Below are 14039 nucleotides of genomic sequence, written 5' to 3'. Positions count from 1 at the left end.
CCCTGGCCATAGTGGAATTATGCTGTTAATAGTCTCAAATAGTGGTGTAATGGGGTGTCACATGAGTTTTCACGGTTATACTACTGTAATTGAAATATTATTCTTATTTATTTCATGCAACAGACTGGACAGGCTTAACATTTTCAGTAGCTCAGGATGACAAAATCGAGACATTTAACATCTAAAGACAAACGCAAGCATAAAACAACTCTTTAAATAATCCTGTGCAGTGTTAATATGTATGAAGAGACTGAAAGGAAGAAAGAGGAGAAGGAGAGAAGAAGAGACAAGACCAGATGAGATGAAGGACGAGTTTGTCAGAGAAGTGATGGTGTGGGAGCCTTCAGGTTACACGTAGCTCTAGCACCCTCTGTTGGGCTGATTAGACAACAGCCCACCACTATTTTACTGTTGGCGTGCACTCCGGTGGGGTTGGGCGAGATGCTATCGTGCAATACGATAAGCCTGTTTGACAGGAGTGCTATTCCCACTGTTACCCAGAGTGTGGAGTATCAATTTATCACAGCCAAATAAATGTGTTTTGTTGATGTGGGTCTGATTTTAGCTCAGGGGCAGAGCACGCCTTTTTTGTGAATATGTAAAAGATTAATATGTTGTTTAAATTGTGTGTGTGTGTGTGTGTGTGTGTGTGTGTGTGTGTGTGTGTGTGTGTGTGTGTGTGTGTGTGTGTGTGTGTGTGTGTGTGTTGTGGTAGCAGCAGTAGTTGTGGTCGCTGTTCTACTAACTAATGGACTCATTAGAATAGGAGCTCTGCACATGTGCTCCAGCTGGACTGTCTCCTCATGCTACCTCTGCTCTCCTTAATGTACTGCTCAGTGTGTGTGTGTGTGTGTGTGTGTGTTATTGTGAGTTTGCATGAGTGGGTATGTGTCTGTATATCCAAGTTTAAAAACATGTTTTGCCATTGGTGTCATATGCACTTTGTGTGTGTGTGTGTGTGTCTTTTTGAGTTGAAGTGTTTTTGGTGGGTTTATCGCAGTAGGATAATCAGTCTAGTAATGTGTGTGTAGTGAGGGGGTGGATTGTAGATGAGACTCTCTCTCTCTCTCTCTCTCTCTCTCTCTCTCTCTCTCTCTCTCTCTCTCTCACTCACTCACTCACTCACACACACACACACACACACACACACACACACACACACACACACACACACACACACACACACATACAAACACTTTCATTCCTTCCTTTCTCAGGTAGTCCAAGAGATAATCCAAAAAATAATAATAATAATGAATAAGGATGTCAAATTGAACACAACAAAATCTGCTGTTACTAAACACAACTCTGCTGGCTGTGAGTATATGTACAGCAATGTTTATTCTTCTCCTCCAGTAATAAATATCTTGTCTGAGGGCAACCAGATGTTCCAGCCAGCCCTGGTCTTGTTAACAAGGGCTGGGGCAGTGTTGAGCTGTGGTGTTAAAATTTAAAAGGCTTAAGTCAGGTCTTGCGAGCGCTATCACTGCTCCACTTAATTACTTGGTCTCAGCCAGAGGAGCACAGTTTAGCCGGTTGTGTGGCAAGGAAAGTAAAAGTGCCACACTCATGAATTATAGATGAGCAATCACATGCATACATGAGCTAGAAATCAGAATCAGAAAGCCTTTGTTGTCATTGCATAGGAATACAACGAAATTAGTTGTGACACTCAGGTGATGCATTCCAACATAAAATCATAAAAACACAAGACAAAGGACATTCAGTGGGATACAAATGCGATAAATAAATAGATAAATATAAAAGTATTTATAGTGCAGCAAGTGCTGTAAAGTGTGTAAGTATATGCTCACGTTCACACAGACACATCTCCCTATGGGAGCATATGTAATGACAAATGCTTTTAAAGGTTCTGTAGCTGGGATTCTTAACTTAACTTAATTTCAGTTTCCTTCTGGGGGCGACCTCTAGCTCACCCAGTGGAACGTACGCCCCATGTAGGCTGAGTCCTTGGCAGCGGCCCGGGTTTGAGTCCGACCCACGGCCCTTTGCTGCATGTCGTTTGTGATGCAGAGAAGAAAAAAAAATGGAAAGAGAGGATCAGATGGTGTTTGGAAGGTGGTGAGGCTTGTGGTCATCCTGTCCAGAGCCTGGTGAGATTGGCCTGTTACTGTTTGTATGTGTTTTGAAAAAGAGAGAATTGCAGTCAACCAGCAGCAACTTATTGCATCTGTGAATGTGAGCAAAAGACAGTAAGACACCTCAAACTCATTTCCTAAATGCAATCCATATCACTGATTAAAACCCTTGTACCTGCAATAGACAAAACAAGCAATTTGAAGACATCATCTTGAAGAGATCTGGGAAATTGTGAGGGTAATTTTTCACAATTTTCTGATATTTCATAGACTTGACATTGAATAGAGTAATCAAAAAAAGAATACAGCGATATATTCATCACTACTGTATTTGCAGCTCTTTAAGAGCAATTCAGTTATCATGGTCCTTAATGTGCTTAAAACGTTATGCAGTACAATTTAAAAAAACGTTTCAAATTCAGTTTTGTAGTAAGATAAGAAGAATAAAAAGCAAGCATGCCTTTCCAGAAAATGATAACCTGATAACATAGCTGTTTGCCAAAATTGCTGTCACCATTCAGTTTGGTTCTTGAAACATGCATTGCAGACTCCATTGTTTGAGCACATTTGTCCCACATTGTGGTCCACCTGCTTGTTCTGTTGACCGGCACTGATGCTGTGTCAATCCTATCCCACCTGGATAGCCCTGCTTTGCTCTCTGTAAAGAGCTGTGTATATTTGGAAACATACAATTTCACATTAGCAGCGATGACAACAAATAATGGACCTATGGTATGTTTTGTGTTGAAAAGGATAAACACAGGCATACACACACACACTTTCATGTAATCACACACTGGTGCGGGGCTCCCCTCCAAGACCTGCTCATGAATCCCAGGCGAGGAACAAAAGACTTTGCCGTATGGCTTGTTACCTTGGAGCAGAGCTAGTTAGCCCTGGCTGCTGACATATAGATATGGATACACGCAACGCACAGTTGGGGGCGATAGCCTGCATCTCTAATACCACTGAGTGTATCTGTGTGTGCACCCTTTAATTGGATTGCCATGGTGCCCATGTGTAGATGTTTAGCTGTTTTGTGTGTTCATGCAAAGACACCCGGCTCTCTCTCCCATCCCTATATAGCACATAGGTGTTTATGTGTATGTGTTTGTGTGTGTGTGTGTGTGTGTGTGTGTGTGTGTTGTGTGTGTATGTGTATATGCAAGGAGCTTAATGGCTAAGCCTGTGTCAGGCCAGTGAAACAAGGTCATTCATATGGTAATAACCAGGCAAAGGAGACAATAAATCTCTCCACATCCTCTGAGACCGTACGGAGAAGTAAGCAGATCCGACAGAGCTGGGAGCTTCAGATGGGACACCGCTCCACACGTATGTCAAACACCAGGGACACAGGGTTTCTCTCCACAAAGGGACATGCTGGAAGTGCTGGAAGCTGCCTCCACCAAGCAGGTGGTAGCCATAGTCAGTAGCACTAGTTCTTCATTAGGGCAGAAGGCTTTTGATATTTATTTATTTTTGTGTCTGTATTGTTTTATATAGAGAACATATAGGAAGTTATGGTGATCTGGCAGGCATTCAGCCCATATTTGTCTTATGCAAAACATTTAGCAAACAAGTGTAATTTTCATCCCTATATTAATCAAAGCCTTGGTCTGTAAAAACATTAGTTTTATTGCTCGGGTTACTTAACAGATCTCCTGAGGAATGTAAAACAGTCGGATTGCATGCAACATTTGTGGCTGAGCACGTTGAATACTGTCTGGAAAATGGCACAAGATTTTCCATTAGAGTAGGCTATTCTGTGTTTTAGACTCTTTTTGAATTGCGATATAATAAATAAGATGGTTGAGTTTGAGAATAGAGCTGTAATGCCCTGAATGGAGGGCATTAGTGAAATTGAGTTTGACTTTGGTTGACTAGATTTCGGGTTTCAGCCTCCTTATCATGCTGAACATATATATACACACACACACACACACACACACACACACACACAAAACAAATCAGTTTATGAATGAAGACAAGTTGGATGGTGCTCCAGTTTTAGTCTGAGCTAATCATTAGCTGCTAGTAGTCTTGATTTTCTGCTTATCACTACAGCTCTGCTCACTTTGTATCTACACCATGGTTTGGCCAAATGACAGTAGCACACTTTGTTTTCTGCACCTAAAAGGAGATGTTGAAGCTGTCACCACCAGCAGAGTTGATTTATATGCATGCCATCAAATAACTGAGCCATCAGTTAGTATAGTGAGGTTGGCACTCGTAAGCTAAACATGTAAAATACAGTAGCTAGTCCATTACAGTGTAGCTGGAGGCACGTTATGCTTGTTGGCTGTAAACAGATTCTTGTGTTTCATGGCAGAGTCTTTCCTCTGAGGCTCCCACACTGGTCACGCCTGTCACACAGATGTCTTGCTCCTCAAATCACACACATACTCTGTAGAGACACACTCCCCAACACATAGGCGACATGAAAGGACTCAGACAATGAGAGAGTCTAGTTTGAAATAAACAGTTTACATCACAGTTCTCTCAATCTGGTTTGAATAGTAAAACAAATGTGTAAAAGACATTACACTCGATAAAATGAGGCCGTATATCTGATGAGGTCAACAGTATTACAGATTAGGCATGTTGTTTTCTGCTCTAGCGCTCTTCATTGTCATTGGTCTGGGTGGTTTCATTGAGACCTACAGTATATGATGTTGAATAGCACACTGGCACACCGTTTCTGCTGCTGTCCATGTAGGTGTTTTCACATCATGCAACTCTGGCTGAGAGCTAGAATAGGTGCACATTACTGTGGAGCTCAGTTTTTTTTTTTTTTTTTTTTTTTTTTTTTCTCTTTTTTTTTTTTTTTTCCTTTTTTCCCCCCCCCCCTCTCCCCCCCCCCCCCCCCCCCCCCCCCCCCCCCCCCCCCCCCCCCCCCCCCCCCCCCCCCCCCCCCCCCCCCCCCCACACACACACACACACACACCCTCTCTCTTCCTTTTCTCTCCTTTTTTCTTTTCCCTTTTTTTGTGTTTTTGTTTTTTGTTTTTGTTTTCCACCTCTTTCCCCCTCTTTTTCTCTTCTTGTTTTTTTTTTTTTTTTTTTTTTTTTGTTTTTTTGTTTTTTTTTTTTTTTTTTTTTTTTTTTTTTTTTTTTTTTTTTTTTTTTTTTTTTTTTTTTTTTGTTTTTGTTTGTGTTTTTGTTTTTGTTTTTTGGGGGGGGTGTTTTTGTTCTCTTTTTTTTTTTTTTTTTTTTTTTCTTCCTTCTTTTTTTTTTTTTTTTAACAAAACAACCCTTTTTTTTTCCAAAAAAAAAATTTTAAAAAAAAGGGCCCCCGTTTTTTTTTTTTTTTTTTTTTTGGGGAGTGGGCTTTTTTTTTTTTTTTTTTTTTTTGGGTTGTTTGTTTTTTGTGAGAGCTGGAGCAAGCATCGCACGTGTGTATGTGTGTGTGTGTGTGTGTGTGTGTGTGTGTGTGTGTGTTTCTTCCTTTGTATGTGTGTGCGTACAGTATCAGTGTTTATTTGTTACTGTTAATTATGGCTCCCCCCTCTTGTCTGCTCCCCTAATCAGTGCACAGCTGCAGGGCCCCCTAAGTAAGGCAGCACTGCATCTAATGTCTTAGTATTCACGGTGTCTGTCTGCTCACCAGCCATACAGAGCCTGGGGGATGGAGGGGGATTTTGGGCTCTGTGTGTGTGTGCATATGGGATGAGGGGGTTATGTATTAGCAAAGTGGTAATGGAGGGTTCGTTCTGTCTCCTAATTCGTTGGCACTACTTAATTAAAAGCGATACGACGGTCTGATTGGAGCAGTTGATGGATGAAGACTGAGAGACGCCCATGCGCTTTAGGATCAGAGATGTGTGTGTGTGTGTGTGTGTGTGTGTGTGTGTCACACCATGTGTCTGTGTGTCTAGTGAAAGGAAGAGGAAGTCATTACCTTTTAATTATATCCTCCTTTATTCCTTATCCTTTTTTCCTCCTCTCTCTTTTCTTTTCTCATCCCCCCTTCTGTTTCTAAAGCCCCCTCCAGTTGCACCCCTCCCTGGTCTATTTCTACAGCTGGCTCTCAGTGTCAAGCTCCATGTCATCTTCAATCAACCCCTCTTTTCTGCAACACTTAACCTTTTTTGTCTTGTCCCTGTGTCTTTAACCTTCCAGTTGGATGTGTGTCGCATAAATGATCCTAGATGTGAATCAGTATGACTTGAGCTGTACTAAAGAATAAATCTATAGTCACATATTTGTTATAGCCTTGAGGTATGACATCTCTTCGTTTACTTCGTAACTTCTTTTATTGCTGCTGTGTTCAGCTACTACTGTGTCATTTACTTAAATTGGAAGTGTTCAAAGGCAACATGTAAAAACATCCTCATAATGCAGTATTGCTGTCCAGTACAACACCAAACTATACTAGGCGAGTCATATAATTGATACAGTACATTTTTACTAAACCAACCACTGAGTTGAATAAAGAATGTATCATTGTATAAAAGCGTACATCCCTGCGTAATGAACTGTACCTGTGTATCTGTCTCTGAAGATTGCTGACCTCATTCTAGCCCTCATGTTACTTTTTATACTACACTTTGAGTTTAAAATGTGATAACATGTAAAAGTAAAATAAAAATGTGATCACTATAAGTAGGGGTGCAACAATCATTTTCATTATTAAGTAATCTGCTGATAGTTTTCCTGATTAATTGATCAATCGTTTTGTCTGTAAATCTATCCTTTGATATATAAGAAAAACATAAAATTATCACATTTAAGAAGCTGAAACCAACAAAAATGACTGAAATGATTAATTGATTATTAAGCTAGTTGCTCAACTACTCAATGGACCAACTAATTATTACATCTTAAAATTAAAGTTCAAAAAAGGTATTGCAGGGCTTTTTTTTAAATTGGAATTCATTTTATTGTACAGGGGTTTTCCTTTTATCCACTGGTGTTTAACATGTAAATAGCCTCTTATCATGTGAGTATAAGCCTACATGCAGAAGGTGACCGACCCACTAGTCCAAGGTGACATGTAGTTAATCTCAGTCTTTAGAAACAGAGGAGATGATCTATTATTTGTGGGCATTTGCTGGAGTCTTTGTGCAGGTTCATTAGTGTGTGTGCCAGCAAGCAATAATTGAACCTAATTATATGCAGATATTCATTGAAATTTACTGCCATAGGGTAAATAGGTCTCTAATTTCTGAATTGAAATAGTAATGCACTCACACTTGGGTGATAAGCCTAGGGAGTGCTCTAGTACTCCATCTCCAACCATCCACATCAAAACTCCTCATCCTAGTAAGCCCAATCTTATCTCACTTTAGCTTTTGCTTCACTCTAAAATACAGGCTCAAGTTTTCACAAAGCTATTTTGAGGTGGAAATTACAGTAGAATCACAATAAAGGTCAGAGACAATGTATCAGTATTTTGTCATGCAGGTAGTCCAGGTGATTATGGCCCTTGTGTCTGCTTCTGTATTTTTCAGCTGTGGACTTTGTCATGTTGTAGTAAGCATTAACTCTAATGTTGTGGTTGCCTCCATCAGTATGGAAGCTTCTTTACAGTGAAACAAGGTTTGCATGCTCTGTAACTTGACCTGTATAAACGTGTTGTAACAGGCCAACGACGCCTCTTCTATAGTTCTTGTACTGTGTGTGTGTGTGTGTGTGTTTGAGATTGGTATGTGGGAAGGTGGGGGCAGGGGTCTGCATTGACTCCCTAATCCTGCAGCCTAGTTTGGCTTTGTGTGAAGACCTTAGCTTGGAGGAGAGAGGGATGGAAACAGTGAGAGAGAGAGAGAGAGAGAGAGAGAGAGAGAGAAAAAGCGGGAGAAGGAGGGGGTATAGGGGCAGTCGATGGAAGAAGGGGGGAGTCGGGAGCATGGGGTTTGAGAGAGGGCGAGAGAGGGAGGGGAGTGATGGGAAGGGAGAGTGAGGGAGATGGGGTTTGTTCATTCTCCTGCTCTCACTATGAAAGGAAACAAAGGATGCTGAAGGGCCTGACTTAATGACAGCAGGACTTCTTTAAGTTGTCCTGTTAGTCTTTCAGCTGGTTAGCCTCTGCTGACCTGACGCCTGTATTCAGTCGGCCTCTTCTTCTCCCTCCATCCGACCGTGCATCTCTCTCTCTCTCTCTCTCTCTCTCTCTCTCTCTCTCTCTCTCTCTCTCTCTCTCTCTCTCTCTCTCTCTCTCTGCTGAAGATCTGACGTCTCATCGCTGCTCTGCTTGCTTCCCTGGCTTCTACATGTGAGTTATTCTGCCTCTGTGTCTATGTGTAAAAACAATTTAATAGGGGTCTGATGTGGTCATAGCACACTGTACTTTTACTGTACTTTTTCCTGCAGCTTGGGTAGTGTTTTTTTTTGTCATGTAGACAGACAAATAAGTGTGACATGTGATTGAATCTGTGGTGGGGATCTGCTTCTCAATCTATCCCTCTCTTTGCCTCTTATTCATATCTCTGCTCCTTTTTCTTAGCAATAACTGGTACATGTTCTGCATCTGTAAGACATACTGTAAGTAAGGAAGAAGTTGTGAGCAGCACAGCTGTATTCCCATTTCCTCTGGGCTGTAGGAATTAGAGGAATAATGCACAGGGTTGAATATACACACCTGAAATGGGTCTCGTCTGGTTCTTAAATAAACTGTCCACTGCAAATATGCACTGGAAAAGATGAGATTTCAGCGCCTGTCAAGAAATGCCTAATCCAAATGCGTAAAACTAACATTTGTATGCCGGAGAGCTAATGCTAAATGACAGCTTCTTTTGTTAGAGGCAGCTCACAAGCCTAGAGAGCAAATGCTGCCCTGCCTACATATTTAGATGTGGCTTTCTGTGGCTGAAGGGCAGACGACTTGGTTGCTGGCTTGGCAGCAGTGTTGGCACATTGTGGGTCAGCCTGGCGCAGGAACTGACATTAAGGGTGGGTGTGGCCACCTCTCTGGCTGTCTGTCACTTAGGAAGAGAGGGTGGCAATGTGGTTTTTATTTCAGGGTAATCAGGAATTTTTTACTATTGATTAGCAGTGGCCATTATGGACACAATTTGAATTGCACTAGTCAGCACAGCATTATCTCGATTTAGATGTGTATTAATGTCTGATATATTTTTTCAAAATGTATATTCAGATTTCAGATTCTGTGAGATTTTGGTCGAATTCAACTTGTCATTATTTATTTTAGAGCTGAGACAATTGACAGAAACAACAAAAATACCCAAAGTTCCCTAATTCCCCCTTCTCAAACGTGAAGATTTGCTGGTTTTCTTTTGTCTTCTATGATAATAAGCTCAATATCTTTGAGTTTTGGACTGTTGGTCAAACTTAACAAGCTGTTTGAATACATCACTTTGGCCTTTAGGAGATTACGATGGGCATTTTTCACTATTTTCTGACTGATTGATTAATTGAGAAAATAATTGGCAGATTAACCGACAATGAAAATAATTAGTTGTAACCCATGTTCATTTAGAAATGACATTTGTGAAACTTATCTTAATATGAGAATTTGAAACACCTACACACACACACACACACACACACACACACACACACACACACACACACACACACACACACACACACACACACACACACACACACACACACTAGCTGTGGGTTCTGTTTTTTAATAGGCAGCCTGCAAGAGAGGATAACACACACAGATGCAGGGCTTTAGACATTGAAACTATTGCTGTGATTGTCAAGCTATTGCTCTTGCTGCTGCTGTTTCTGTTACTCTTAATCTGTGTGTGTGTGTGTGTGTGTGTGTTGTGTGTGTGTGTGTGTGTGTGTGTGTGTGTGTGTGTGTGTGTGTACCCCGAGGAGATACAAGAGCAAGAGTTGACATCCCTGTCTGGCTTTCTGCATCTCAAATAAGAGAGAAACTGTGTGTGTGACCGTGAGGATGTCAAAATCTGATCCTCTTGTTACAAATTCATGTTTTTAACTTGTTTTATTAAGGTACGTATCACACCATCTTAAGTAAAGCCAATCTCACCATCTTCATTCAGAGCTTCATTATCTATCCTTAGTGTGTTTGTGCTTGCTTGTAGAGGAATGTGCTGGGTTTCAGTATTTCCCCCCCCCTGATTGAAGAGATCCGTCCGGGCAGATGCAAGGTAATTCTCTAATGGGCCTCAGCTTCACTCAGTATCCATCAGTCAATTATAGTCAATATGACAAAGCAGAGGACAGCGGGCTTACTTGCTGTCACTGTTCAGAGTGTCACAAGATTGACCGTCTCTCTTTCGAAATTGAATTCAGTGCAGGGTGAGAGGAATGTTTACGGTAACAACATTGGATGATGTGCCAGATAAGAATGCCTCTGGTCTCTGGAAAATAATATCTCGCCACTTTAGATGGATGGAGACTAGTGTCACCAGGACTATACCCAGTTAAAATGTGGACATTAGACATGACATCCCTTTGCTCTATTGCTTTCTATTTTTTTTTCTCCCCTGAGCAAGATCTGCTGCAAGTAATTAAAAAGAGAGGTCAAAAGATGACTAGAATGCTTAGTATGCGTGGACAGTGAGCCCTCTAGGGTTGAAAAGAAGGTGAAGAGGTTAGAGTGGAGGGGTGGAGGCCACAAAGGAGGTGGGTTTTGATGAAGGTGGATGCTGGCTGAGGAAAGAAAAAAAACGTCTTCCAGCTGAGCCCCTGGTGATTTTCTCTAACCATCATGAACTCTGGTTCTTCTCCCTCTTTGACACATTCGTTCTCAGTTTTTATTTACTTGATCCCACCATGCCCTCTCCCCCCAGGTGTTTGTTTGGAGATGTACCCTTTCCCTTTTCTTTACAGCTCAATTACATGGTAAAGCCTGTAGTCAGCTCAGACGGGTGAAGGGGGGTCAAATAAAGTGTTTCCCACTCTGCTATAAATATACTGTAAGCTACAGCATGACCCTTGTGAATGTGCAATTTGGTTTACGTGCTAATCTTCCCTCTATCCATCGCTCCATCACTCTCTTCTCTGCATCCCTCTACCCTCTTATTCCCCAGGCGGCAGGCCACAAATTTGCCTTTATATCCTCCCATTTTTCTCATATGGAGGTACTCATAGCTCAAGCAGCGAGTGGAAATGGATCATCTGTTTGTGAATACGTAAAAATGCAGGCACACACATGCACATACAAATATTCATATGCAAACACACTACACATGCTTCATACACATAAATATTGTGATCCTTTGGTGCCTCAGACTTTTTTGTTTTGCTTTTTTAAGGGTCATTGCTTACCACTGAGTGCTTGCGTCCATTCCTCCATATTTAAGGACAGTGCTGTTTGTTCTCAGACGAAAAGATTAGCTTCACTGAGACATAACTTGATGGATCAGTGTGTGCTAGGGGCCGCTTGGCCACCGAGGCTGCTACTCAGAATTTGGAGCCGCCGCACAGAATAGCCCTCTATTGTTGTGGTTGTCAGGATGGTTGGCTGCTGTGGTGCGCACACTTAGACATGCAGGCATGCACACAAACATATACTGATGTACACACATACAAACAGAGACACTTATCACCAGAAAGAGTCAGTGTCAGGTCAGCCGCCTCAGCCTGTGGACAGCGCTGCATTGTTGCTAGCCTCCAGCTCTCCTGGACATTTAACAGTGCAGGCATTCAGCTGTTACTGGTGACTCAGGACCAGCGGGCAGCGCAACAACCAGCGTGACCAACAACACCTGCCTTCACACTACCACACTGTTGTGTTCAAGAGGCTTAAGGACCAAAGCTAAATCAAGACCATTAACTGAGTAACGTAACTAAATAAAAGTATCAATATAAAGAGCCATAAGATGTACTGTGTGGCAAGGGAAAGGTAGAAAACAGAGTGTGTGCACAGTATATGCAGAAATACAGGTTAAACACATCAATAAGGAGCAAGTAAAATAAAATATTCCCCATGGTGAGATGAAAAAATGGGATCACATGGGGAGGGTTTTAATCAATTTGTTCTGTTCAGATAGCCCTATTGAACTTATCGCTTTTTCACTTGACCTCCACCCTAATGGCCCCCACTGAGAGCCTGTAGAGATTAATATAAATCACACAGTGTACTCCCTATTCATTGGACTCCAGGATTAACAACTATTGGAAAATCTGACCACAGAGATCTTGCGTTGACTTTTGTGAGGATTTCTAGCTTCCTGCTAAAACAACGCATATGTCATGTCAAGTGGCTGTTTGACTTTGAAACTCCTTCCAGCCCGGCTGTTCGACTGGCATGTTTTCCACAAGGCATCTTTAGGGGGTGTTGGAGCTTGTTTGAGAGGTCATATATAAGAGCATAGTTATGTACATTCTTGTGGTTTGTGTGCTAGAGATGCTGCCAGTCAGCCCTCTCTCAGTGAATCAATGTCTTTTGTCATCGAAAGAGCGAGCCACCACCCCATCAGCCTCAGCCCACTCTGTCTGATATGCAGAAACACCGTGACATCTCACATCCCCAAATCAACCACAAGCAGCCAAAACCCTCCAGTCAGTGACCTACTTCTCTGTCTTTTGAACAGGTCCCACGTGGACATGGATTTGTTTTAACAGTTTTTGGCATTTTTAGTGACATAGTTCAGCTGTTATAAGCTTTTATGTCACAAATATGCAAATGTGCTGTATTTTGCTGGTTTATGTCTTCTTGGAAAAAGCCTATAAAAGGACATTGCACACTCTGTGAAGTGGGTGAAGCAATCCGCTCTGTGATTACGGATGGACCAATCCAACTTTTTCTTACAATACCAATTCTCAACTCATTGTATCTGCCGATGGTTGGTTAACGATCCAATTCCAGTCTTCTCATTTTCCCAAATGTAATTTCTGTATACCTTATGGTGCTGTTTGGGATCATTTTTATGTTGGGTATCATGCGGTCAGGGATTGCTGTTTCTTTCTTGTCAGATTGTTATGATATGGACATAACAATGTGACTTCATCCTCTTATATCAGCAAGCAATACTGAAGTAGTGGGTGGGTGCTTGGGAGTCATGTTATTCTTTTTCTTTGTCTGTTTACTTTTGTCAGTAATAGGCCTGGGCGATATGGCCAAAATCTTCTATCCTGATATAGGTCATTTTCTATCGATAACGATATATATATATATGACAATATAGCATGTTTTCTGGTAATTCAATCAAGAAATAGTCTGTATGAAGTAACCACACGGTAAAGCCTATACTTGAATACTCCTTATTCTGTTAGCAAAACAGCACCTCTAGGGTTGTCTCCCACGTGCAAGGATCAGACTGTAAAGCGTCATCCAAATGACATCCTCACAACCGACATCCTTACCACCGACATGGGGTTATCCTTGCTAGGTCTACTCTACACCTTGCCAAGTCTAGAGACAATTAACAGAGTTAAGCTACCCTGCTGCATCTAAAGAGCCATGCTATTACTTTGCCTAATACCTTCACCCTATCTCTCTCTCTATCTGCCCTCATTTTTCTCTTTATTCATATACTCTATTTAAATTCCAGGCTTGAAAAAGCTTGTACATTGACGTTCTTTTCAAATAGGGCTTTTAAAATAACATGCAGCTGGGTCTTATTTAACAGACTGCCTTTTAATTATGTGTTGGGAGACAACTGAGGCCGATTCAGTTCATGCTGACATCAGCAGTATTTGTACTTCTGGTAAAAACACTGCGAGGGGAAATGTTCCAGGCGCACCAGACAAATGATCTTTTAAATGCCTCTTGTCTTGTCGGTGTTATAATTCAAGTGTTCAGTAGGAAATTCACCACACTTCCATATCTGTTGGCAAACACATTTAAAAATTGCAATGACGCTTCCTGTGTATGTGTGAGAGAGAGACATGGTTATCTGCTACCGCTACCCTCCTCTGGTGCCCTGTGGTGCCAGTGTAACCAGCCTGGCAATGTGATCCTGACCCCCCACACACACACACACACACACACACACACACACACACACCACCAGCGCATGGCTGAGCTAATGACTCATCCCCCCCCCTTCTCTCTCT

General features: G+C 41.7%; 1 protein-coding gene across 12 annotated transcripts in view; it reads left to right on the top strand.

Annotated features, from left to right (window-relative positions):
• Positions 1-14039, top strand: part of dip2a (disco-interacting protein 2 homolog A) — an 81914-nt gene that overhangs the window by 34300 nt on the left and 33575 nt on the right. The window contains exon 1 of one of the 12 annotated variants that reach the window (XM_039818095.1): positions 3337-3431. The exons of 10 other annotated variants lie outside the window; for them this stretch is intronic. In XM_039818095.1, the coding sequence (XP_039674029.1) occupies positions 3413-3431 (19 nt within the window). In that variant the 5' untranslated portion in view covers positions 3337-3412. Of the gene's footprint in view, positions 1-3336; positions 3432-10161; positions 10184-14039 lie in introns of those variants that run through there. One more of the 12 variants, XM_039818096.1, reaches the window with a different exon arrangement.

Source organism: Perca fluviatilis, chromosome 12 (genome assembly GCF_010015445.1).
Source record: "Perca fluviatilis chromosome 12, GENO_Pfluv_1.0, whole genome shotgun sequence".
NCBI classification, from domain to species: Eukaryota; Metazoa; Chordata; class Actinopteri; order Perciformes; family Percidae; genus Perca; species Perca fluviatilis.
This window is presented reverse-complemented; position numbering and strand designations above follow the sequence as displayed.